This window comes from Dipodomys ordii, unplaced genomic scaffold, assembly GCF_000151885.1.
Source record: "Dipodomys ordii isolate 6190 unplaced genomic scaffold, Dord_2.0 Scaffold5, whole genome shotgun sequence".
Classification (NCBI taxonomy): Eukaryota; Metazoa; Chordata; class Mammalia; order Rodentia; family Heteromyidae; genus Dipodomys; species Dipodomys ordii.
The window spans coordinates 27,831,765-27,857,510 of record NW_012267221.1 but is presented as its reverse complement, the minus strand read 5'-3'; the positions used below and the strand labels follow the sequence as shown (position 1 = coordinate 27,857,510).

General features: G+C 36.6%; 1 protein-coding gene across 1 annotated transcript in view; it reads left to right on the top strand.

Moving 5' to 3' along the window:
• The first annotated feature begins 20,612 nt into the window (after nt 1-20,612).
• Nucleotides 20,613-25,746, top strand: part of Ttn (titin) — a 281,635-nt gene continuing 276,501 nt past the window's right edge. Inside the window, exons 1-2 of the mRNA XM_013027532.1 lie at nt 20,613-20,821; nt 23,243-23,346. Of these exons, the coding sequence (XP_012882986.1) occupies nt 23,256-23,346 (91 nt within the window). The 5' untranslated portion in view covers nt 20,613-20,821; nt 23,243-23,255. The remainder of the gene's footprint in view (nt 20,822-23,242; nt 23,347-25,746) is intronic.

Below are 25,746 nucleotides of genomic sequence, written 5' to 3'. Positions count from 1 at the left end.
TTCACACCATAATGAAGAAGGATAAGTTAAATTCTTCTAATTATATTTTAATTTCATAGAAAATGCATGATTTCTCTTGTTGGCAAGAATTCTATCTTGATCAAAGAATTCTTATAGACAAACTAGTTAAAAAGGTAATAGCTTGCCAGGCACTGGTGGCTCATGCCCATTAGCCTAACTACTGAGGATGCTGAGATATGAGGATCATGGTTCAAAACAGTCAAAGCAGAAAAGTCTCGGAGACTCTTATCTCCAATTAACCACCAGAAAACCAAAAGTGGAGCTGTGACCTAAAGTAGTACAGTGCTAGTCTGTAGCAAGTAAAATTCTTAGGTTTTATATATATATATATATATATATATATATACACACACACACACACACACACACACACATATACATATATATACTCTTAGGCATTTATATATGTCTAGGAAATTCAAATAATGTTTTTATTTTAAGATATATACATGATTTATACACATCTAGTTCTGGAGAAATTTCTGAACAGTAGTATCAAAATACTTCCAACAGGAAAGTTAAAATGCAAATAAATATTTAAATTGCAAAAACTACAGTTTGAGCTTCCTAGAAGGCAAAAACTTTGTTTCTAGTTCTGACTTTTCCAATAAAAAGATGTGTAAATATTTTATGATACCTTTTTCACATTCATATGCAGGAGAAATTTGTGTAGGAATCTTTACATTTGAGTTGATGAATGTGTCATACTATCTAAAACATTTGAAGCTCATGCTTTCGAGATTAGATAGATATAAATTCCCTCAAATGGTACAAAGATCCTTTAGAATTTGTCCTTCCCTTCGCAGCCTTTGTTCTATCCCTTTGATTCCTCTCATCCTTATGAAAGCGACATTTTACTTCAGGTTTGCAATCTGTAAAGCTCTTCTCTTCAGCCCTTCCTTCCTGGGATTTCCTTACTATGTTACATCCTGTCTTCCTCTGGCTTAGCTCCTACTTCTCTCTACTTCCATTTGGGATCCCAGGAAACCTTCTGACCCAACCAAATCCAGTGCAAAATTCCTGCTGTGTGCACTGTCAGCACTTAGCCCATGCCACATTCCTTAATGCACGGTATCAGAATCCCATGGCTTGGCATCTGCCTCTTCTCACTAGACTGCCAGTTCTTCCTTGCCAGCATGATCCCTGACAGCCCTCTTTATTATATTCCCAGCACCCAAAGCCGAGTCTCCCTCAATAAATACTTTACTGTTGAGTTGTTGTCAGAAATAAACAAAAATAAACCTAGTTTGGTTTTGCATCATTTCTTTTTTAAATTTTATTTTATTGTAAAGATGCTGTACAGAAGGGTTACAGTTCCATGAGTAAGGTAATGAATACATTTCTAGTGAAGCATTGTTACCCCTCCTTTGTTTTTCTCCTACTATCCCTTCCCTCCCCTACTACATCACTTCTTTAGAGGGATTAGGGGAGTAAAATTTAAAAAGAGAAAGAGGATTCTTTGTTCTTATGGACATGAACCGGAGAAAGCCAAGCTCCAGTCAGGGCCATGCATCAAACCCTTCCACTTAACCTATGAAACTTATGTGTTAGCCCTCCAGATCCTCTGCACTAGGCTCTAACTGAAATTCAAACTTGAAAATAGGTGCTGGCTCCTGGATTCCATAGTGAAAAGAGAAAATCCAGGATCACTGTTTAACACCATTTGGTACCAGTGGTACTAGGGATCAGATCCAAGGCCTTCTACTTGTTTGGCCAAGCACTCTAGCACTCTACCTCTAGCCCCTCACTATTTTATTTATCTTATGTTATTATTTTGTTTGCTTTTTGGTACTGGCAATTGAATTCAAAGCCTTATATGTGGCAAGCACGTTACCACTGAGCCATGCTCCCAGCACCTTTAACTATTTTTTTTTCCCATTTTTCAGTTAGGTTCTCATGCTAACTTTGCTCAGGCTGGCCTCAAGCTGTGATGACCTTTTTAGCACCTCTCTACCTTAACTAGGATTAAGGGCATGTGCTACCATACACAGTTTCTTCTGAACATTATAGAGCAAACATGATAAAGCAAAAACATCATCAAGTGCAAGTTGGAAAGTGGATATCTTACTTTTCTGACTAAATCCCAATCCAGAATTTATGTAATTCTTTGAAGCATTATATAAATTATCAACATTTAATTGTAGCTCAAGCTCAGTAATCTAGTTGTGAACAGATCTTATATAAAATCAGCATTTCATGCATACTTATAAATATATTTTTACAAAGCCAAATTCAAACCCTAAGAACATTTGAATTTCAGATGAAGGAAGGAAAGAATATTGGATCTTGTTCCACTTTATGTTTGTCTTCACTCGTGACAATTCCTTACTAAAAATGACCATCTGAAACTTTTGACATTCCTGGTATCTATATAGTATTTTAAGTGTGGCCACAAAATATTATTCTAAGCAAGAAAACAATACACTCTCATGTTGTGCATGTCAATGCAAATGCCAAAGCTTAACAAACTCTTTTCCATTTATAATAAGCAAAATCTTGAGCTGCATCAGAAAGCCAAAGGATTTGCATTCACTAAATGAAACAGTGTCCTGCTAAAAGCAACAACAATTCATTTTCTCTGCTCCCATCACAGGAAATGAGATTTGAATGCTAGCTGCTGTGCATGAATTCAACCTCCAACACAAAGCACAAAGTAGTCATTTGGCCTTTTTCCATGAGTCTTCACACTCATGTTCTTACGTTGGCGAGAGATTTATAAATGGCATGATGTACCCAAGTGTCATTCCTCTCAATGAATAAGTCTTTAATTTCAAAATTTGAGTGTTTGGCCAGCTAGCTTTTTGTTGTGGTTGTTCAATAGCATTTTATTTGTGTAAATCAGCTCACAGAAAATCTGAATCTTTGGCTCTACTTTTTGTACCATGAAATCAGGACTCTATCCTCCTCAAGAAAAAGAGAGTAGAAAGAATTTTACATTAGAATGTGTGTTAGTAAATAGTTCCAGTTCGCACAGTAAAAATCGGGTGAGCTATTTTAACCCCTCTGTACATCACTTTTACAATTTTTTATTTTTATTTATTTATTTTTTTGGGTCCGGCCATGGGGCCCTAACTCAGGGCCTGGGCACTGTCCCTCAGCTCTTCAGCTCAAGGCTAGTGTTCTACCACTTGAGCCACAGCGCCACTTCCGGCTTTTTTCTTTTTGCTTATGTGGTGCTGAGGAATCGAACCCAGGGGCTCATGCATGAAAGGCAAGCGCTCTACCACTGAGCCACCTTCCCAGCCCAACTTTTACAATTTTTTTAAATGGGTGATCTTAAAAAAATTAACCATAGAACAATAGAACAATAATGTCAGGTCTTTCAGGTCTTCGTCCATCTGTCCCATGAAAGAAAGGTAAGTGCGCTACTAGCCCATTTCCCCAGCCTCTCTCAGCCCGGGAGACAATCAGACCCAGCAGGGAGTCAAGGTCAAGCAGGAAGAAACTGTTTGTTAACACAGAGCAAGCCTTTTTTAAAGCAAAAAAGAGCCGGTGGCATGGGAGGGGAGGAAGTGGAACCAATCACTGTCAAGGTCACACCCTATCACGCACCTAAGCTTCCATGGGCTGGTTACACACTGAATGTAAACAAATCGGGCTCTGCCCACTCAACTCCCTCTCAGCGCCATCTTTGCTGCCCATGTGCCCTACAGATTCTCCCTTTTTTTGTTTTAGTGGCAGACCCACCTCCCAGTTAGTTATCCTTTTCCCTCCTCTGTAAGGTTATTTTAACAGGATTACATTGGTAAGGATAGCATTGGCCACGCAGGGGGTTCCAGGCAAGTCTGGGGGGCGAGATTTGCCAGACAAGGATAGGGAGGGCCCTTGTGCATGATCCAAGAGCGGGTCCCAGTTACCTCACATCCCCACCTAGCACAGTAATAAACATCAGTCCCACCACAGTTAGAAATGTCTGAAGCAGTTCAATTAACTCCTGGGCATATATAAAAGTCAGCATTTCGTAAGGTCGTCCTTTTCAGAACATGGGAGCAGCCTGGGTATTATTGGGAGTTCCAGACATGCAGCACGGTGCATCCTCATGGGCCCCCACACTCAAGCCATTCTACTATAGTCCAGAAAAACAAGGAAAATATAAAACAAATTCTGCAGACATAGCAAAGCAATCCTGGGCACTTGGTGTCTTTTAAGTGAGCCAGTTCCTTGTACATGCCTTTAAGCGAGCACAGGGGTCAAGATGACCTTTGAGCTTTACTGTCAGCTCCCAATGCCTCCCAACACAATAATAATTATATAATTTGAGATTTTCTATTTGTATTCAGATGGTCCCTGCTATGGCTCTTTCCCCATTTATAGCCTAGTTAAATATCAATAGCTGTGAAATAACAGCTAAAGGCCTAGGTAATAAAATGAAGTCACTTTTTCTCCTTTTTTTTCTTTTTCCCCAAGAAATTTTTAAAATTTATTTTAAAATGGTTTTTATTGTGAAAATACTCTACAGAGGGGTTACAATTACATGAGCAAGGTAATGAGTACATTTCTTATTGATCCAAACAACAACAATATGATACTTTTGTCTTAACATTAGCATTAAAAATTATGTAATGAAAACTTTTGAAAATAAAATGTCAAAGGATGAAATATGATAACAAACATCATCCACAGAAAAGTCTACAATGTTGCCAGAGCCACCTTTCCTCAAAACAAGTATCCTTTCAAGAAACAAGCTGGTATCAGTAGCGTGTACTGGAAATGCAAAGTAGAAAGCATTTACCTGGCTGGCCCACAAAGGCTAAAAGACTGAAAACAAAAGCTGCAAAACAATATTCCACTTTAATATGTAAACACAAAAACCCTCAGTAAGATATTAACAAATCACAATGTATATGCTACAAAATTAAGAAGAGTGAGAGAAGGGCTGGGTTGGGAAGAATGGGTCAGATATTGAAAGGAGATGGGAAGGGTAAGGGAAAGCACAGAAATAGTGGGACAAACCCACGTTGCCCAAATATTAATTTACTGTTAGAAACTTTAAAATATCATGAGATGCTAGATGTGGTGCATGCCTGCCATCCTAATATTGGAAAGTGTGAAGAAGGAGGATAGTAAATGTGAGCCTAGTTCAGGCTACATCGCAAGTCCAGAGCTAGCCTATACTCCATAGCAAAACTCTGTCTAAAAAGCAAAACAGCAACAACAACAACAAAACCAACAAGGGCTCAGGACATGATAAGGTGCTTGCCTAGCATATTCAAGGATTTAGGCTCAATCTCTTGACCCACAAAACAACTAATGCAGCAGTGATACTCACTAGACATTATGTTAAAAATGAACAATACAACTTGTAGGGGAGGGAGGTCAGAAGGAAAAAACGGAGAAAAAGAGGTGACACTATTCAAAGAAATGTATGCAGTTTCTGATGTATATAATGGTAACCCCTCTGTACATAAACTTTACAATAAAAATGCATTGTAGTCATAAACTGCTTTATTAAATGGCAACTCCTTTGTATAACTACTTAATTTTTAAAATCTCTTTTAAAAAGATATTAACAATCTGACAATAAATAAAAAGAAATATACAAATAAGAAATGGAATTTCTTGTAGGTATACCCAGGTATACCAAAGTTCAAAAATACAAAAATCAGTTAATACAATGCATCCAAAGACAAAAGAAGAAAAATATCATGATATCATTATTATAGAAATAAAAGGCAAAAATCTAATGTGTGATTATAAAAACTTTTTAAAATTCTTAGCTAGTAATAGAAAAAACTTGATAAAGAATCTCTATAGAAGTGCTATCATTAGCTTTATATTTAGTGGTGATGGAGTAGATACTTCCCCTAAGAGTCAGATCAAAGCAAGGGTGTGCTTTCTCATCACTGTTATGAAATTTCACTTTAGAAGTGCTAGCTAGTGAATATGATACAAAATAGAAGTTTCAGGATTATAAGCAAAGTAATAAAACTTAACGTTATCTGAATGTATTATGGTTTTCCAAGTAAAACATCTAAAGATTCTAAATAAGTAAGTAAGTAAATAAATAGATGTCTTCTGAAACTGAGTATAGCAAGGTCACCAAAAGTAAGAGACCGGCAACTATTGCATTCAGAAGAAAGCCAGGGGTTGTCAATAAATGAACCATAGTAAAATAGGCCATGGCAGACACAAGCAACATGACACCACTCCCTATAAACTGGTTATAGATAGTAGAGAGCTTTGACATGAAGTTGTAGCATCTCACACTTGCTTGACCTCTCAGCTTCCTGTGGTATTTGTGGGAGCTTTGAAAGAGGTAAATCTCTTAAAAAAGCAGATCTAAGGAGAAAAAAATAGAAAAACCAGAATCCCTGGTTAGGGCTTGCATTCTAGTATAAAATTTAAATGACAGCATTGTACAAATCAGCTTTGTTTGTAAAACAATTAACACAATTAAATAAGAGTAGAAGAAAATCATTTTGGCCTGTGATATCACTTCTCTTCCCAGAGTGGATGATCTGCTAGTTGGTAAGGTGTAGCACTGGAAGAATGAATGGAATTCTCATGTGTAAATACTTTACTACCAACAACAACAAAAAAAAGAGGGGGGGCTCATACTGCGAGCATTATTTCTAACATTTCTTGTTAAACTAAGCTAAAATATGTTTACATTTTTTATGTTTCTTTGGAGGGGGTTTTGGTTATGACAATTGACTTGGGATCTCATGCATGCTAGGCAATATTCTTCCACTTGAGCCATGACCTCAGCCATTTTGTTTTTACTTTGTTTTCAAGATTGAGTGTCACTAACTGTGCTTCAGCTGGCATCAAACTCATGGGCCTCCGGCTTCTTTGCCTCCTGTATAGCTGGATTGCAGGTGTGAACCACCATTCATTCCTGGCTATATACTTTAAAAAAGTAATATTTCACAAATCATATCCTTGTTAGTTACGAGATAAGCTACAAGTTGTGACTCTTACACAGTCATCTTCAAACTTCTCAGCAAAGTTGTTTTGTATTATATAAATGTTAAATCTAAGTGTTTTCATCTTTTCCATTAAGCATTATCTTAACAGTAATTTTTGGTCCTACATGTCACTTGTCTAAAGTATAGTGCCATTGTACATTATCACTTAAAAGAAGGCTTATTGATCTAGCACAAATCCAAATATGAGACTTGTACTTTCAAAGGCTTTGTAAATATAATTGTATAAGCAGTGGCATTAAATTGCCTATAGGAGTTGTGAATGAATATGCAAAGAACTTGTTCTAAATTTTGTTCAAACCCATGTTGCCCAAATATTAATTTACTGTTAGGATTTTTAAAAATATCATGAGGTGCTAGATGTGGTGATATATGCCTGCAACCCCAATATTGGAAAGGCTGAAGGAGTGGGTTGGCAACTCTGAGACTAGTTCAGGCTACACCGTGAGTCCATAGTTAGCCTATAGCAAAACTCTGTCTAAAAAACAAAACAACAAAATACGAAGGCCTCGGGACATGATAGGGTGCTTGCATAGTATATGCAAGGCCATAGGCTCAATCTCTTGCACCACAAAAGAAAAATAAAATCATGAAACCACATTAAATATCCCAAGCATCACAGAATACACATACAAATCGAGATCACAGTCTAAAGTTCAGGACTAGCCTCAGTAATGGCTGACATTTTTTTGGCACATGATTCTCATACTTCTGTGTTAGGATTGTAACTCACTATAAAAAAATCTGTAGGGGCTGGGAAGATGGCTCAGTGGTAGAGTGCTTGCCTTGCATGCCTGAGGCTCTGGGTTCAATTCCTCAGCACCACATAAACAAAAAGAAAAAAGCCAGAAGTGGCACTGTGGCTCAAGTGGTAGAGCGCTAGCCTTGAGCTGAAGAGCTGAGGGACAGTGGCCAGGTCCAGAGTTCAGGCCCCACGACTGGACCAAAAAAAAAAAATCTGTAAAAGGATGGAACCATTTTACAAAGACAACAGAATTGGAAGCTTACATGATTTCTTAAAATAAAAAGATATTTTTGTTGGTAGGCTTCATCACAATTGTGTGGTAGCGTGTGACATATGACATTCACATCTTTGTAAGTGAATAAGAGTCATTTTGGATCAAAAGTTATAGATTGTGATGGCACACATGTGTGTGTATGTGTGTGTGTGTGTGTGTGTGTGTGTGTGTGTGTGTGTGTGTGCCTGTTTTTCAGTATGAGTTGTTATCTGTATGCATGTAATACATAAAATACCAGGTGTTTTATTGTAGAATGAGTTTAGGAAGAGACCTCTTATTGATGGCACCTATGCCATAAGCAACTGATAAGTGAGAGATAATGAAGAATAACTTCCCTTAATTTAATGATGGGACAACACAGTGTGTTTAGTATACATCCTTCAGATGAAATACTCAACACCACTTAATGTTTGAAAATGGATGATTAGAAGATTTTTATTTCAAACAAGATTTCTAGACAGCTGTAGAAAGGGGAAAATACTGTTAAGATATGGGTACACATATATCAACTCCAAATATAAACACACATTTAAATTCCTTACAGATAGCAATCCAAAAAGGATTATCTCCAAATGGAATTTTGAAGTTACTTTAATTTCAATGTAATAACATAATAAATCTTGGTTGAGAAGCAGCTGTTGGTTTTTTTCAATCCATTGGTTATTATGTTTGAATTTTCCATAAGAAGTACTAACTCTAGATCCAGGTTATTTCTCAAGGTTATTCAAGCATATATAATTACTACAAGAAAAATATTGTGTATGTTCAACTCTTGTACATTGCTAATGGTTTGAATGCTGATGATGAGATGTATATTATATCTCTTAAATATTTAGAAACAACAAAATTTAGTTGTTTCTTAGCATTACTGGGAATTCTTTAAAATATAACTTTACCTCTAGTTCCTATGAAAACATTAACGTTAATATGATTATCTCATTCAACATACTGAAGCTAGAAAATAGTTACTTTATATAGTATTGATTCACAAATACCCTTAATAAATACAATTGATCCAATTCAAGAGGAAAAAATCATGGTTGTTGATACTTACAAATGTCAATCAAATAAGAATTTGTAGAACAATAGTCCTTCATATGGCAAGACAGTAATACAAGCAAGTAAAAACATTCTGTTTGATTTTTTGGCAGTACTAGGGTCTGAACTCAGGACCTTGAGCTTAGTAGACAAGTGTTCTACTGCTTAGGCCACACCTACAGTCCTTTTGCTTTTATTATGTTTTTCAGATACTATCCAACCTTAAATACTTGCTAACCTTAAATGGCAAACCTCCTACCTCTCCTGCTCCTTGAGTAGGTGGGATTATAGGCCTGTACCACCATATTGAGCAAATGCAGCGTTTTCTAAAGTTAAATGCAATATCCTGTCATTGTGGTAGTTTTGTTTCTCACATACAGACACAGTGAAGAAATGTTTCCTCATCTCCAAGTAAGAAACTTCAGGTTATCCTAAGCTGAATCTATGTAAGTGCAAAGTTTATGTCTATAACATTGACACCCATATTTGAAATCAGAATATAATTAATACTTAAGCAATTTGATATTGACTGTAAATATCATTGGAAATAAATTATAGACAAGTTTTGCTTTCATAAAATTTTCTTATGGGTTTTTCTTTTACATGTCTAAGTAGAAATTTCATGTATATATTAAGTAGCTCAGATAAAGCAGCCTTTTTACTAATATTGCTCTGAGAATGCTAGAGACATTTGCATCTTTTCAATTGGCCAACCATAAGACCTTTTGTTGAGGTTGTCAAATCTAATAAAATTTTTAAATAATGCTGTTTAAAATGTGGTTACACTGGTATTATAAAGTTATTGTGCATTTAAGCCTTTTCAATCTCACATTCAAATAGAAATGAGCACTCTTCCTAAAGGAGTAATCAATTCATATTGTTCATCTTACAATGATACTATTTGGAAGAACTAAAGATGCAAATTCAAATTCTGCTACAGAAGACTTCTAAAGTCTCTGATCCTCACATTTCTATAAATGAGGATGTAATTACGCCATACCTAACAGTGCCTCTTGGAGCTCTAAAGGGCATTACACATAACTTTAAAAGCTGTTTCCCCAAACATAGTCAGGCTCTCAGTCCTTTAATGCGATGACTAAGAAGTGAAAACAAGGGTTTTTGTTTTTTGAAAAAATCTTACTTCTTTTGTGGTTATTTTTTTCTATTTAATCCCTTTTGTCACTGCATTTGATTTCTGTACTTTTTTTCTATTCATTTTCTTTTTTCTTTTTTATTGTGAAAATACCGTACAGAGGGGTTACAATTACATGGTCAAGGTAATGAGTACATTTCTTATCAAGCATTGTTGCCTCCTCCTTTGTTTCCCCTTCCCATCCCTTCCCATCTCTCCCCACCCCCAAGGCCAAAGTTTTCTTAAAAGAGACCCAGAAACACAACAAATCAAAGAAAGGTTGGACAAATGGGACTGCATGAAATTGCAGAGCTTCTGCATGGCAAAGGACATAACTAGCAAGATCAATAGAAAGCCCACAGATTGGGAGAAGATCTTCACTAGCCATACAACGGACAAGGGTCTCATATCTAAAATATACCTGGAACTCAAAAAATTAAATCCTCCAACAACAAATCCTCAAAGAAACAACTGCCCAATAAATAGAAACTTCTCTGAAGAGGAAAGAAGGATGGCCAATGGACACATGAAGAAATGCTCAACCTCCCTAGCCATAAAAGAAATGCAAATCAAAACAACATTGAGATACCACCTCACCCCAGTTAGAATGGCTATAACCAAGAACTCTAATAACAACAGATTTCTGTACCTTCTGTCTTGTATGTAAGTTTATCTGATTTGAGGAGGGGAAGGGGAAAGGAACAAAGGGTGAACTTATTCAACAGTGATACTTACTAGACAGTATGTTGGAAAAGAACCATAAAATTTCAAGGGAGAGGTTATTCAAAAGGGAAAAATCTGGGAGAAAACGAGGGAAGGGGTGGCGTTGTTGAAAAGAAATGTACTCAGTACTTGACTTATGCAACTGTAGCCCCCTATGTATATCATCTTTATAATAAAAACAAATTCTTTGAATGATGAAATAACTGAAAATATGACATATAATAAAAGATTAAAATTTATCCCTGTGTAAGGAAAGTCTTCATTAGTATTAGATTTTGTCATTCTCTGGAGAAATGCAACCCAAGCTCTTTATATGCAATGGGTAATGCTTTTATCTGGATGGTTGGTGTAAATCAAGGCTCTTTAAAAATTATTTGAGTTCACTCGATTTACTTTGATTTCATTGATTTCACTGATTTGATTTTCTTTGATTTCACTTTGATTTTCCTCAAGGATGAAAATCTGTTTAAGTCACTTTTTAATGACACGTCCCTAAGGCGACCAACGTAATGACAAACACAGCACAGTTCATCAATTTTCTTCCAAATGAAACTTTAGCCTGAATAATATATTAAGTGCCCAACGTCTTCAGATATTGTTTTCAATGCTTTTGTAAAATTTTCATAGGAAATAATGTGTTTAACTAAAACATACCTAAAAGGAAAGTCTGATTTTGTGATCAAGCAGTGACTCAGCCCTTTCTTGCTGACCCCGCTTTCAGCCTCACCAGTGTGGCTCAACCAAAGGAAATAAGAAGGAACACACTCTCACAGGCCAGGGCCAAATAAGAAAGGCCCAAATAGCATCACCAGCTCTCAGAACCATCAGTTTTCAAAGTGAGCCAGAAGGGCAGGGCAATGTCATTGTTTTCGAATAGAAGCAACTATATCTTTGCAGCAACAGAATCCAAACTGTAGTGAATGATGATTTCATGTCTGGTTTTATGTCAGTTAATCACAACGAAATAACATTGGTGTATATTACTTGGTAACTGATCTTAGTCCCTGTATGCAATAAAGATATTTTCATGTCCTTTGATGTGTTAGAATGTTTTTCTGCAATTATTCAACTAGTGAACTAGTAGACCAGAAAACATTGACATAAAAAGCATTGTGCCTGAGTTTTGAGAAAATCAAGGATACTGAGGATACTGTACATACTCAAGTGATATTTGTGATGTATTCCTTTAAGGCAAGACTTCTCAATCCTGGCACTGTTAAACATTCTTTTGTGGAGTGGCCTGTTCATTGCAGGGCATCCGTTAGTATCCAAGGTCTTCACCTACTGGATGCCTTGGTCACTCCAAGTATCTTCAGAAAGTATCAAAGGTGCAGTGGCAGAGCCATGGTTTTAAAAGAATATAACTCAGTACAGGCTTGGTTATGATTGACAATTATATTTCAGCAAACCTTAGAAAATAAAATTCAGCAATGCATGTGGGCTTCACAAATATTTTTTACCTTTTTTCTTTATCTCCTCCTCTTGCTCTTTCATCTTCTTCTCCATCAAAAGTGGATGTTTCCATGATGGATAGATTAGTTTTTGTTGAACAACTTTGAGAGCTATTTGAGGGCTAAAATTTCAGATAAATTCCTCTATTTAATAACAATATAAAATGAAAAGCAATAAAATTCCTCAGATTGAGATCTTCACACTCCAGAAAAAATGTGGATGGTAACATCTTTTTTTTTTTTTTTAATAAGAGGTCCTTAAATGCATGTGCAATCAACAGCTATCTGCTTATAGGACTGTCTACTTCCACATTTCTTCTCTCAAAATGTCTACATTATGGTCACCAGGAGCAAAACCGTTTCACTCTGGATGCTGAGATCCTTAGCAGAGCATGGGAACTTGGAACTTAAAGAACATATTTCTCCTCTTGTTGAGTTCTTTGATCCTTCTCTGTGAAGGAACTAGAGTTTAACAATGACAGGCATCTTGACATAAAGTTGCTCCTGTACTGGGAATGTGGCTTAGTGATAGAGTGCTAGCCTATCATGAATGAAGCCCTGGGTTCAATTCTTCAATACCACATGAACAGAAAAGCCAGAAAGTGATGCTGTGACTCAAGTGATAAAGAGCAAGAGAAGCTCAGAACAGTGCCTAGGCCCGAGGTCAAGCCCCAGGACTGGCAAAAAAAAAAGTCTTTTACAGGTTTTGGTTTTTATGGGGTTTTGTTGGTTTTTGTTGTTGTGGTTGTTTTCTTTTTCAGTTAAGAGAACTACTTGTTATTGCTACAATTTAGATACTAGTCATATTTCAAAAAAAAGAACTGACATTGTAAATACTTCTGAAAATAAACATATTCAAACACTACATGTATGAGTCTTAGTAACTTCAAATATATATATATATATATATATACTTTTTTTCTTTTAGTACAAAGTGTTAGATGAGACTCACTTAACCCCAGAAAGAAGATGTGATTCTACACTGACAGGGCTAGGACAGAGCTATCAATTACTTGGTTCAAAGATGGTTCCTTATGGTACCTGGAGATGTTAAAGCACATCTTGTGTTTTTACATTTATTTTCAGAATAATTTTTATATTTCCTAGATTTTCCTCATATTTTCCTTCCTGTATTCCCTATATTTGCTTATCTTGACAAGATTCAGTGATTGTGATAATTAGTGGCCACAGAAATAGCTTTCTTTTTCTTTTTCTTTTTCTTTTCTGCCAGTCCTAGGGCTTGAACTCTGAGCCTGGCCATTGTCCCGGAGCTTATGTGCTCAAGGCTAGTTCTCTACCACTTGAGCCACAACTCCTCTGCCAGCTTTTTTTTTTTTTTTTATGGTCAATTGGAGGTAAGTCTCATGGACTTTCTTGCCGAGTCTGGCTTTGAGCTGTGGTCCTCAGACTCAGCTTTCTGAGTAGATAGGATTACAGGCATAAGCTACTGGCTCCTGGCTAGTAAAATCCTTCCAACTCTGAAAGTGCTTTTGTCTTGATAGCAAGGAAACAAGAAGGATCAGCTGCTATGAAAACAGGAAAATCTTATGTGGCCGGTCATGGTCTCTCCCATGTACAGCACATGAGTCAATGGAATGCATGCCTACAACTTAAAATGGATCTTTTCCCCCAAAGATTTCAGACAGAAACTAAACTTAAATAAGTTTTTGCCCCTAAGTCAATAGTACTACTTCTTGCTTTAGTATGAAATATTAGAACTCGTTGTCCACTTAGATAAAAATGACAGATATTAAAAGTCTTATGGGGCAGTAACAATATTTCCAAGTGTAGATCATATGTGGAACTGCCCATAGCCCCAATTAATACTGTACAGCTTATAGCCTTCTTTAACAGCTATTATTACTCTAAATTATAATTGCATTAGGCATTTTTTAACACTTAGACATAGTATGGAACATCCATGAGACTCTTATCTCCAATTAACCAACAGAAAACCGGAAGTGGCTCAAGTGGTACAGCACTTGCCTTGACCTGAAGAGCTCAGGGACAGTACCCAAGCCCCAAGTAAAAAAAAAGAAAAAGAAAAAGTGTCCCTCCCCCATGGTATAATCCCTGCTTTCACTGTATTTTAGGTTGGTAAAATTTGTGGAGGGGAAGGGAAAAAACAAATCATTTAAAAAAGGATACAGGTGGATCCATTGCAACAATGAGATGTACAAGTCGTTATGTGGAAAAACGAACTTTACAACTTTGGGGGGGAGGAGGATTGGGTGGGAGGGCAGGGGGAGGATAGGAAGGGGAAACAGAGGAGGAGGCTACAATGCTTTATAAGAAACGTACTCATTATTTTTCCCATGTAATTGTAACCCCTCTGTACAGTATTTTCACAATAAAAAAAAAAAAGCAAGCTGGGCACCAGTGGCTCACACCTAGCTACTCAGGAGGCTGAGATCTGAGGATCATGGTTCAAAGCCAGGAAAGTCAGTGAGACTCATCTCCATTTAACCACCAGATAACTGGAAGTGGGGTTATGGCTCAAGTGGTAGAGCTCTAGCCTTGAGCAGAGGAGCTGAGGAACAGAGCCCAGGCCCAGAGTTCAAGTCCAATGATCAACAAAACACAACAAACAAAAAATCAGTTCTCATTTCTGATTTCCCAGAAGCTCCAATATTATTCTCATCCTAGGAAACTAGTCTATGAAAACCACTCATTTACCTAGAGAGTTTGCTGCTAAGGAGCCATATCAAAACCATGATATGGTTCTTTGCCCCTCAAGTTTTCTGCTCCTTATGAAATACATACTAATTATCCCAAAGTTCTTATTTATTCTGACCGAATATGGTTTAGAATTTATTCCAAGTAAAAGGCTAAAATACAAAGCATTGGCAATAACACATCCTGAGGAGGATATGGAGCCATGGGAACTCTCATTCATCTCTGGTAAGAATGAAAATGGTAAGGTCATTTGGAGGACATGTTTGCACTTTCTTACAAAACTAAACATACTCTTACCATTTAATCCAGAAATCACACTCTTGATCTTTATCCAGGTGAATAGAAAAATAAAACCTGGTTATATGACAAAATGTGGAAGCAATGAAGAGGCCCTTCAATAATAGATGAATGAAAAAAAACTTTTGTGCATCCAATGAACTATTCAGCAAGAAAAATACATGAGCTGCAAAGATACAACACAAACATACACAGAGTAATCTTAAATGCATAGGCTATGTGTTGTATAGTCCCAACTGTATTAGATTATTAAGAAGGTAAATATATGGAGACAACAACAAGATCCATGATTGCCAACAAGTATGAGGAGAGAAGCAAGGAGAAATGAACCAAAGAGACTCTGAGAATTTTTAGGGTTGAAGTTACTATGCATGATATTGCATGGATGAATGCATGCCATGGTATACATTTTTTAAAAGCATAACATATAATACCCAAAGTGAATCTTAGTGTCAACTGTGGCTTTTGGTTTATAATATTTTATATTGGCTCATGAATGGTTACAAATGTACTACCCTATGTATTAACTAATGTCAATAATAAGAGAAACTGTATTGGGGATTTCTGCTCAATTTTCCTATAAAATTAAAAGTAAAAATAAAAACCAAAAACCATTGATACCTTAGTTTTGTTCATAATAGACGTTATCTCAAACTCAAACCCTATAACTCAGTTAGAGGCACTATGGTATCCCAGGAGTTTAAACCAGAAATCCTAGAGTTAACTTTGTGTCCCTGAGTTCTTTTGCTCAAGGCTAACATTCTACCACTTTGAGCCACAGCTCCACTTCCAGTTTTCTGGTGTTTCATTGCAGGGAAGTCTCAGAATTTGCTGCTTGGGCTGGCTTTGAACCTCATCTCCAGATCTCAGCCTTCTGAATAGGATTTTAGGCATGAGCCACCATCTCTGGTTTATTTATTGTTTAATGTTCAAATAGTCTAAATATTCTCAATCTTTCTTTTGTGTTTTGAGGCAATCAAGAGCTGTCTTCAAGGTGATTGTCATATTTCAGTTCGATATATGTTCTCTTACTTTTGGAAGATCTACCCATTAATATATGAAACACATTAAAATATATCTGTTCTAAATGCAGGTAATCATGTCTGCTTTTATTGGCATTTGGTAAATATCCATTCTTTTCATTTTTTAGATTTTGTATTTCAGACCATAACTTATTTTTTAGCTCCCAAATCCATTTCAGCAATGGAAGATTCCTTAATCACAAGCTTATTCTTGTAGGTTCCTGGATGAAAGGAGCCAGGCTGACTCCCTTCCACATGTATAAAGCTTATTATTTCTGGCAATATCCTCTCCTGTGTGCCTCTGCAGGTGGGTCAGCTGATCTGGTTTACCGTTTCCTGTTTCAGGCATCCAGAAACCCAGTTCATTTCTTTTTTAAGATTTCCACTATTGCTTAGGCTTTGCTTTAATCCACATATAAATGTCATGTAACCTTCTAAAGTCCTTCAGGGAAGGACTTGATGTATTACTATGAGCATACTTTTGGATATCTTAGAGATTATTTTTATTTTAAGAAAACACTGTCCTGGATATTAGATAGGGTAGTTAAGATAATTAATCCATACTCAACAGCAGCACACAAAATACCCAAGTGTCGGATTGTCATGTGTGCTCTGTCATTTAATCATCTCAACAGTTCTTTGAAGTGGATATTATAAGCCCCAATTTACAACTGACAAATCAGAGACTTAAATGAGTTTCCTAAAACCAACTCAGGGTAGGAGTAAAATACTATGTGTCCCTGGAGTCACTGCTGCCAAGAAAATTCAACTTCAACCTTGTGGAGGAGCAAGGGAGTGGGTGCGAATGTGGGTGTTGAGATTGGATCTGACTTCGAACTTGCTACCTTCCTGCCTCAGTCTCCCAAGTGCCCAAATGTGAACCTTCATATCCAGATAAGGCTTTAACTTTTTAAATAAACATTTCATTCATGTCTAAAATAATCTCTTTTTTTGTCTTTTAGATGACATTATCTTAATGGGGGCTAATGGTCATGTTAGTACACTGATAAGTAGTTGTGGAAATCAATCCACTTAATTTTGTTACTAAGGCTATTATAATAGGGAAAAATTATAGTGGGGCAAAAACGTAATTACAATGGAACAAAAAGTCTTTCCCTAAATTTGAAGGAACCATCTCTTGCCTCCCATGTTCCGTGTGAACTTTGCCTTCATCAGGAAGAGTGTAGGCTGCCATGCTTGAGCATAAGTTGGTTTGGCTCAGCATCTATGTTCCTATGCACTTCTTGCATTTGCTTTCTTCTGCTGCCTTGTGTAAAATTCACTCTGCAGTAAGCCTATATTTCAGTTTGGATTAATTTTTTTGTTTTTTTTTGTTTTTTGTTTTTGCCAGTACTGGTCTTGAACTCAGGCCTGGCCATTGTCCGTTGAGTTTCTTTTGCTCAAGGCTAGCATTCTACCACTTGAGCCACAGGCCCACGTCCTGCTTTTTCTGTTCGTTTGGTACTGAGGAATCAAACCCAGGGCTTCATGCATGCTAGACAAGCACTCTACTGCTAAGCCACCTTCCCAGACCTCTGATGTGTTTATGAGCAGAAAGTATTCAGCTGATCTTAAATAAGTAGATATAGTTGTGTTTAGTAAAATGGAATCGTTTGAAAGTGCAGAGATTTTTCATCTGTGTCATGTATTGTAATCTCAATATCTTAATTGTGTTTAACACAATAGAAATATATAAGTTTTAAGTCATTACAAGAGGCATTAGTTTTGCTCTTTTCTCTCAGAACATATTTTTACATTAACCTTAGAAACTTTATTAGGGGCCAGAGATATAACTCAGAGGTAGGCCTAGTATGCACAAGGCCCTACAAATACCATTGTTCTATAAATATACATATACACATGACATAGATGATTATATTAAGGAGAAACCATTATAAATTTTAAAGCCAGATATGGCAGCATATCTCTCTAATCGCAGAAGTCAGAGGCTGAGGCAGGAAGATTATGAGTTCAGAAGCAGCTCTGGCTACATGATGTGATCATCTTTTCAAAAACAACGAATTGCACTCATTTCCTCAGTGACTCCTAATAATTCTGACCCCTGGGAAATGGTTCCATGTAATACAAAAGGCTGAAACACACCATTTAGAATTGCCTGGATTCTGCATATGTTCTTCAGGAGTTTATTCAAACCATGATCTCCAAAGAGTCCAATCACCATTCTTTTCTAGATCTGTTTAGCCATCATCTAATACAATGCTAAGCACAAAGTTACCTTGCAATAAGTATTTGTTAAGTCAATAAATGACAGCATACAGAAATCATAATAAATAGTTTTCAGAACTGAACATATGCTAAATACTTACTAAATTACACTGAGTACAAATTTCAAAGAGAAAATCATACCATACATTCTAAAACTAAGTAGGCATTATATTTGAATTTCCAGCTGTTTGAGATTATCTGTGTGGCCCCTCCTTACTACTGGAGAACTAAATGGAGATCTTACTGTATCAGCTAACTAAATCTGACCAGCAGCTCATTCCCACTGAGCCAGTGTATTGTCTTCCAACTGTGGCATACTTAATTTTAAGATCAGTCCTTGTCATGATTGATACTGTTTGATACTGTTTACAAATCCAGTCAAAGCCCTCTTTCCCAAGTAGTATATCAGAACTTACTTTTTTCCTTCTTTTCCTTTCTTGTTCCCATCCTTTTCCTTCCTTTCTTCCTTTACTTATCCCTAAATGTTATATAAGAATGTAAATGACCAAAGTAAAGATCTTGACAATATTTAAAGATCTGGAAAAGTCCAAGAATACTGGCTAGATAGCATTCTTAGTAAAACAAACCTTTTATTGTATATTTACTATAGTTTATAACATATGGCCTATGTTCCTGGCTATTGAGCTTCTTGAATTATGTTGTGTCATTATGACATAAGCATCAGGATTATACTCAGTTATTAACTCTAGTTCCAAAATTATTAAAATGGTCTAGCTTTAGTTCCAGCAAACATTGTTTCCAGCAATGAAACAGACTTATGGCTGATTTGATCTATGACAGGGTAGGAAGAGAATGAAGCCACCCATACATATAATACCACTTATACAGGAGCAAAATGTTTAAATAAGTGCCTGGTGTCAGTTTGTCAAGAGCTGCACAAATCAGTTGCTGGTAAATTTAAGCTCTGTTCAATGTTAATAAGTTAATCACTACATAAATAACTGCAAGGTATAAAAAGGAAGATGAAAGGCCTGAGGTCAATATATTCCAGAATATTTTTATTATAGACATAGAGAAACAATTTTAAATTTTAAGGTTTTAGTCTATCTTATTGATAACAGTCTCTATTATCCATAAAGTCAATTTTTCCTAAGAGTTTTATGCATCTCTCAGCTGAGCCTCATTATAAAGGTCTTTTGGTATGCACTTTTGCATTTGAAATATCCCTTGTCTGAAATGAAATTCAGTCCTAAAATAGCAACTATATCATCCCTTAGCCACTTCCCATTAGTAGCAGCAAACTCCAGAGATTAGTAGAGCAGCCTTTATGCACCGGGAAGACAAAAAAAAAAAAAAAAAACTGTATGGATAATTTAGACCTAAGTCTTGACTGCTCATTAAAAGGCAGTGCATGTGTATTTGTAAATATTAATGTCAGACAAAAATGAAATCTGACAAAAGTGAAGTAAGTCATTGTTTTAAAAAGACTAATTCTATGCTGAGTGCAGATTTTGCCTTTCAGCTTAAACTTTTGCAGAGCTGTGAAATACTCAACTCATTAATATGGCTTAAGTCTCCCCAATGTACAAGTGGATTCTAGAGAATGTGTATAGTACAAATGAGGTCCCTTCAATTTTAAGGTTTATAACCACTGATTTTTCAAAGATGAAGCCTTAGGAGGTAAAGCTCTTGCTCTGCTGCATGATTGACAGGTCCATTTGGTTGGAGGGGGGAGGGGCAGGGAATGGGAGCAGGGCCTGATTCACAGGGCTCAGACTTCAGATTTGGGGCTGCTTTGTATAATCCTCCACATTTGCTACCTATCGCTACATCATTGCTTCAAACCCTCATGGACATATCCTTAACGCTGGAAACACATGCTCTTTACTCAACCTCCATGAGGTTCCTTTTAAATACATTTCCATTTCCTTGGTAAAGCCTGTTGGAAGGGACTAAATTTAGCACCGTCAATCAGAAGAACAGGTGGTTCCAGTGAGGCTACCAAATAGGTCCTCTCCCGTCATGCTTTCAGAAGGGAACCAATCACCAGGCCCCCTCGGGAAGATGTGGGGCTGTCAGCAGATCTGGTGGATATAAGGCCCGGCCAGCCCCTGGCTCTGGAGCAGTCGCGCATTCCCACCTCGCCTCGGGTGTAGGGATTGCATAGGAAAGCAAAACTACACAGTCTTGACTGTGTAGTTTTGTTTAGGTTTAGAGGCTCACCGATTCATGTCGGAGATGGTCGGAAAAACCAACTCTACATAGGACGTCGTTTCAGAAGCAACTTTGGGCTTAGTCCCACCCTTTTTAGGCGCTCTTGAGCAATCAGGTGAGTGGGAAGCCACTTTTCCTATTTAAATATTAGACCTACTTTCTTATTGATGTCTAGCTGCCGACTGGTTTTGTGCATTAAGTTCTTCCGTTGCTGGTTTTGACCCCCTACTTTAAATGTGTTTGTTAAATTCCATTTTGAAATGTGTGAGCTTTGCCTTGCTTTTTATTTTGAAATCAAATGGTTTCGTTAGACTGTCCGCACAGTCAATATTTCAGATTGCTGAACTGCACTTGACTTTCTAAAACTTGGGATCTGAAGTGGTGAGAGAAGTGTTTGCTTTCTTTTACAGACCTGATGTCTGTTGAAAATGTTCAAGGTTATATTACTCAGTGATAAAGCAAGACACACCAAGAATAGCTCTGATAAAATGCATGTGGTATCAGCTACACCCTGATGACTTTTTAAGGGAATCAACTGCTTGAGGTATCAGTTGCAGGCGAGTGACAGAACACTTGCCTGCTGTCACTCAATGCTGCAGAGTTTATTTTGGGAGCATGACATTTTAGATGCATACCTTTCAGCCTGGTTAGACAAAGGCCTCTTTTTTAAAAAGCAAAGTACTAAAGCAACAAAATTCACCTAGACCCTAGACATAAGAGACTACTTTAGGCCATTTCATGACAATGTTTTAGAAATTTGGAATAAGCCTATAGCATTGTTTCCTAAATTACTGTGAATCTCCTTATGCATTTCAATTCAACTCACAATCTAGTTATATGATATGCAATAAATGTCAGTGCTAGGAAGAGGAAGAAATAAAAAGCTTTCAATTTCTAAATCCACTATAATTTATACCTTCCTGGAATTAGTTTACCAGTCTCTAATGCTGTTAATGCATAGATACACAGTATTGTTATATTTCTAAGAGGATTTCTAGTTTTAGAAGGTATACTAGCTTGTTAATAGGAAAGTTAGGAACAAAAAAAATTGTTTATCCTGAAGATAACCTATTACAGGAGAGATTTCTTGACAAAAGCTTCATGAAAAAACCTTTCTAAACACTATATGAATTTCCTACATATGAATGTTGTCTCAAAAAAACTGATTGCCTTTACTTTGTAACTTAAGTCAAAAGTTATAGTAAGGTGCAGCATTAGCACCAAGAAGATTATTGCTCCATGTCGCTTTGGTGCGCAAAGACTTTCATGAAGAAATAGTAACAAAGCTATTGACAATTCAGAAATTGCCTTTTTATTTCAGAACAGTAGAAGAGTCATGTTGAATAATTAGGAATGTATGCATCAGAAATTTTTTCACAGAATCTCTGAAACTGATAAAATACTTTCTTCTACTTAGAAAAAGATTTAATTACGAATTTTATAGTCATGATGTTGAATATTTTATGTTATAAAGCACAGGACTTTTCACTTCACCTCCATTTCCCACCAGGCTTCCATTATTCAGAGTTTGCAAATTATTCCATGTTAAGAACTGAAGCCAATACTTTTGCTTTCAGCTCTATATTAAAATTTGGCCTGCCTATTAAATTTTTTCTGAATGTTTTCTTCAACAATGGTAACATTAATTACATAGTTATAGCATGAAGAAGTATTAAGAAATAGAAAGCATTCTCTACTGTCTAGAAAAGGTGTGTATATTTGATAAGGCTTGCTAAAGCATATAAGGTCAGTAAAGGAATGGTAAAGTCTATATATTAAATTTTGGTATTGATTTGAAGCAATCAGACAATGACTGAATTGATGACTATGAACCCCTAACAAGAGAAAACTATTGGGAAGTAAAACATATTTTAAAAATAATTGTCTCTTGTAGGGTGCCAGTATTGCACATCTTCTACTTACATTAATACCTATTCAGTAGTCTAGAATCTGAGGATTGTGGTTCAAAGCCAGTCAGGGCAGGAAACTCCATGAGACTCTTATTTTCCATTAACCACAAAAAGCCAAAAGTAGAGCTATGACTCAAGTAGTAAAGTACTCGCCTTGAACAAAAAAGTTCAGGAACAGCACACACGGCCTGAGTTCAAGCCCCAGTCCAGCAAAAAGAAAAAAAAAAGTCTCTCATACATCAAATTGATCATCACTGTTCACTGGTCACATTACTCTTCACTCCTCCCACATTATTCTGGCTCTTCTTTTTTTTTATTTTTTTCAACTCAACCTTATTTTTCACCATTGATAACACTAATAGACCACCCTGGAACATTCTTTAATGTTTGGTTAATTTCCCCCCCCCATTTCATCTTAAATGTGCTAATTTCTGTTAGTCTTCGGGTCATCTCCAAGGGCAGCTGTTCAAATCCAAGCCAAGATGGGGAAGGCTACCCACACTTTAATGCCACTGAAGGCTAATGGAGCAATCCATTTGGAGAAATGTGTGTCTCTGTCATCTACAAAATAGCTTGAAGGGGGCCCTGGTGTTGACACACTCACTGATTTTCCTCTTCCTTTTCAGAGTGCCTAAAAAGATGGCTACTCAAGCACCGACGTTTACGCAGCCGTTACAAAGTGTTGTGGTACTGGAGGGTAGTACCGCAGCCTTTGAGGCTCACGTTAGTGGTAAGTTCACACAGAAGTCCCGCTTTTGTTTTCTCTGCTTCCTCTCTAATAAAGGAATGTTTTTTTTTCAGAAGACTTGACACCAAGTTGAAGCCGTGTTTTCTCTTTGTAAAATTGTTAGGGTCATTCAATAAGGACAAAACCATTCATGAAATACTGACAAAAGCTGACAGTACAATGACTCAAAAATGGTTTATTCATAGTTATAATTCCACACAGCAAAAAAATTAACATTAGATTATAATTTGCTGTCAAAATCCAGCAACTATGAAGGAACGAATTTGAACATTCTATATTTGGATTCCACTACAGAGCCAGCCCTGCAGTCTAGAACCCTAGCACAGTCGGGTGCCAGCCACAGAGTTGCTGGGCAGATAGTGTGCACACCTGAACCACAGTTATTTTATATGGGAAATAACAGTATGTCAAGCCTTCCAAAGAGGCATAATTATTCAGTGAGGAACTAACTCTTAATAACTTCATTAAGCGATCCTAGTGAATAAAAGACTTTCTGATCATGTTGAAATGACAAAAAATAAAACATGTAAATAACATTCTCCCTAGAATTATATTTGTTAATTAAAAAAATTATTCTCAAGTCATTGTACAAAGGGGTTTCAGTTTAACATGTCAGTTTGTGAATGTAAGGCATCTTGATCCTACAATTTTATTTAAAAGGAAGTTCATCTATTTCTTCTTTTCCTTCTTTATAAATCAATGAAGGATAAGTCCAGAAAGTATACATTTCCAGAAAGTGCATAATTTTAGGGGCCTATCAGCTTATGAAAAAAATGAAGATTTTAATGAGCTATATTGTAAATAATTTCAAAATTATTTAACCCTTGTTTTCTAGTATTGTATCTGGCTATCCAATATTACATGGATCAATTAAAAATATGCCTTACCTTTAATTCATGGTACATTGTCTTCTTTGTTTTTTTTAACCTTATGGTATGTAATAAAAATAAAATAAGATTTCCTTTTATATTGCCTTTTCTATCTTATGCATCAATCTTTTCATAACTTAATACTTAATGTGCATTGCACAAAAATCATTTAATCATTCATTTGTCTTTGCATGGAGACCAACTCAATTATCTTCTCATATAATGAGTTCTTAGTGACTTCTGAATGATTTAGTGATGTACCTTAGAATGTTCCATAACTCCTAAACCGAGCAGATCACACAAGTGCTAATATTTTTTTAAGTATACTAACATTGAGAGGGGTGACATTGATCAAGATGTATTGTATTCAAAAACTGCTTTGTTGAATGACAATTTCTTTGTACAATTACTTAAAGATAGTTAAAAGGGAAAGGAAGGAAGAAAAGGAACAAAGAGAAAAACAGGAAGAAAAGTGAGATTAAACAAAACAAAATAAAACACACAATAGTCAGGATTCTGAGATCTGAGGATGCAGTTCAAAGCCAGCCTGGGTAGAAAAGTCCCTGAAACTCTTATCTCCAATTAATCACATGCACACACACATACACACATACACACACACACACACACACACACACACACACACACACACACAGTTGGAAGTGAAACTATGGGTCAAGTGGTAGAAAGTAAGCCCTGAGCAAAAATACTCAAGGACAGCATCCAGGCCCTGAGTTCAAGCCTCAGGACAGGTACCAAAAGAAAAATAATATATATATATATATATATATATATATATACCGCATATGAATTATTAGTCTCATAAACTCTTCATTTTGCTATAGGAAGAGATTGACTAAGAACCAACCCAGGGAAATTTTATTCAGTTATTTTCAACCCCTAACTCAAGCATTAAGTCAAACACAAAGTAAATCATTTCCTGAACTAGCCTTATGACCTTTGGAACACACCAAGTTTCAGTGTACTTAAAACAGCAGACCAGTGACAGAGTTCTTCACTGGTAGATGAAGACTTTGGTTTTGCTACTTACAAGTCCAACTCTGCCATAGGTTTGGCTTAGTCACTTACATGAGACACTGACTGTCTACGGTGTTTTTACTATGAGTACATTTGAAAGCAGGAACGCTCAGGAAGACCGTATCCCTGTGACACAGTGGAGAAAGACAGGTGTCCTCCTGCCTTTGTCCAGTGCAACTGTTAGACCCCTTGCAGCTTTTGTTCCCCAAGTGTTTCCAAACAAGACACCAGCTGCTTTCTAATTGGCTTTCTTTCTTGCCTTTCCATTTTCATGATTTTAATGATGTGTATTAAATCATATTGAGCCCTGGGCAGAAGGGCAGGGGATGAAAATTCTTATCCTCTCTGTAACACCAATAGCTGAGGCTCTTGGAGAATCATGTCTTCATGAAGTAGAAGTACTGACTTCCACAGAGCCTTCCTAAGCATGTGGCCTGCAAGTTGATGTCTGGCATGTCACTGCCCGGTTGTCACA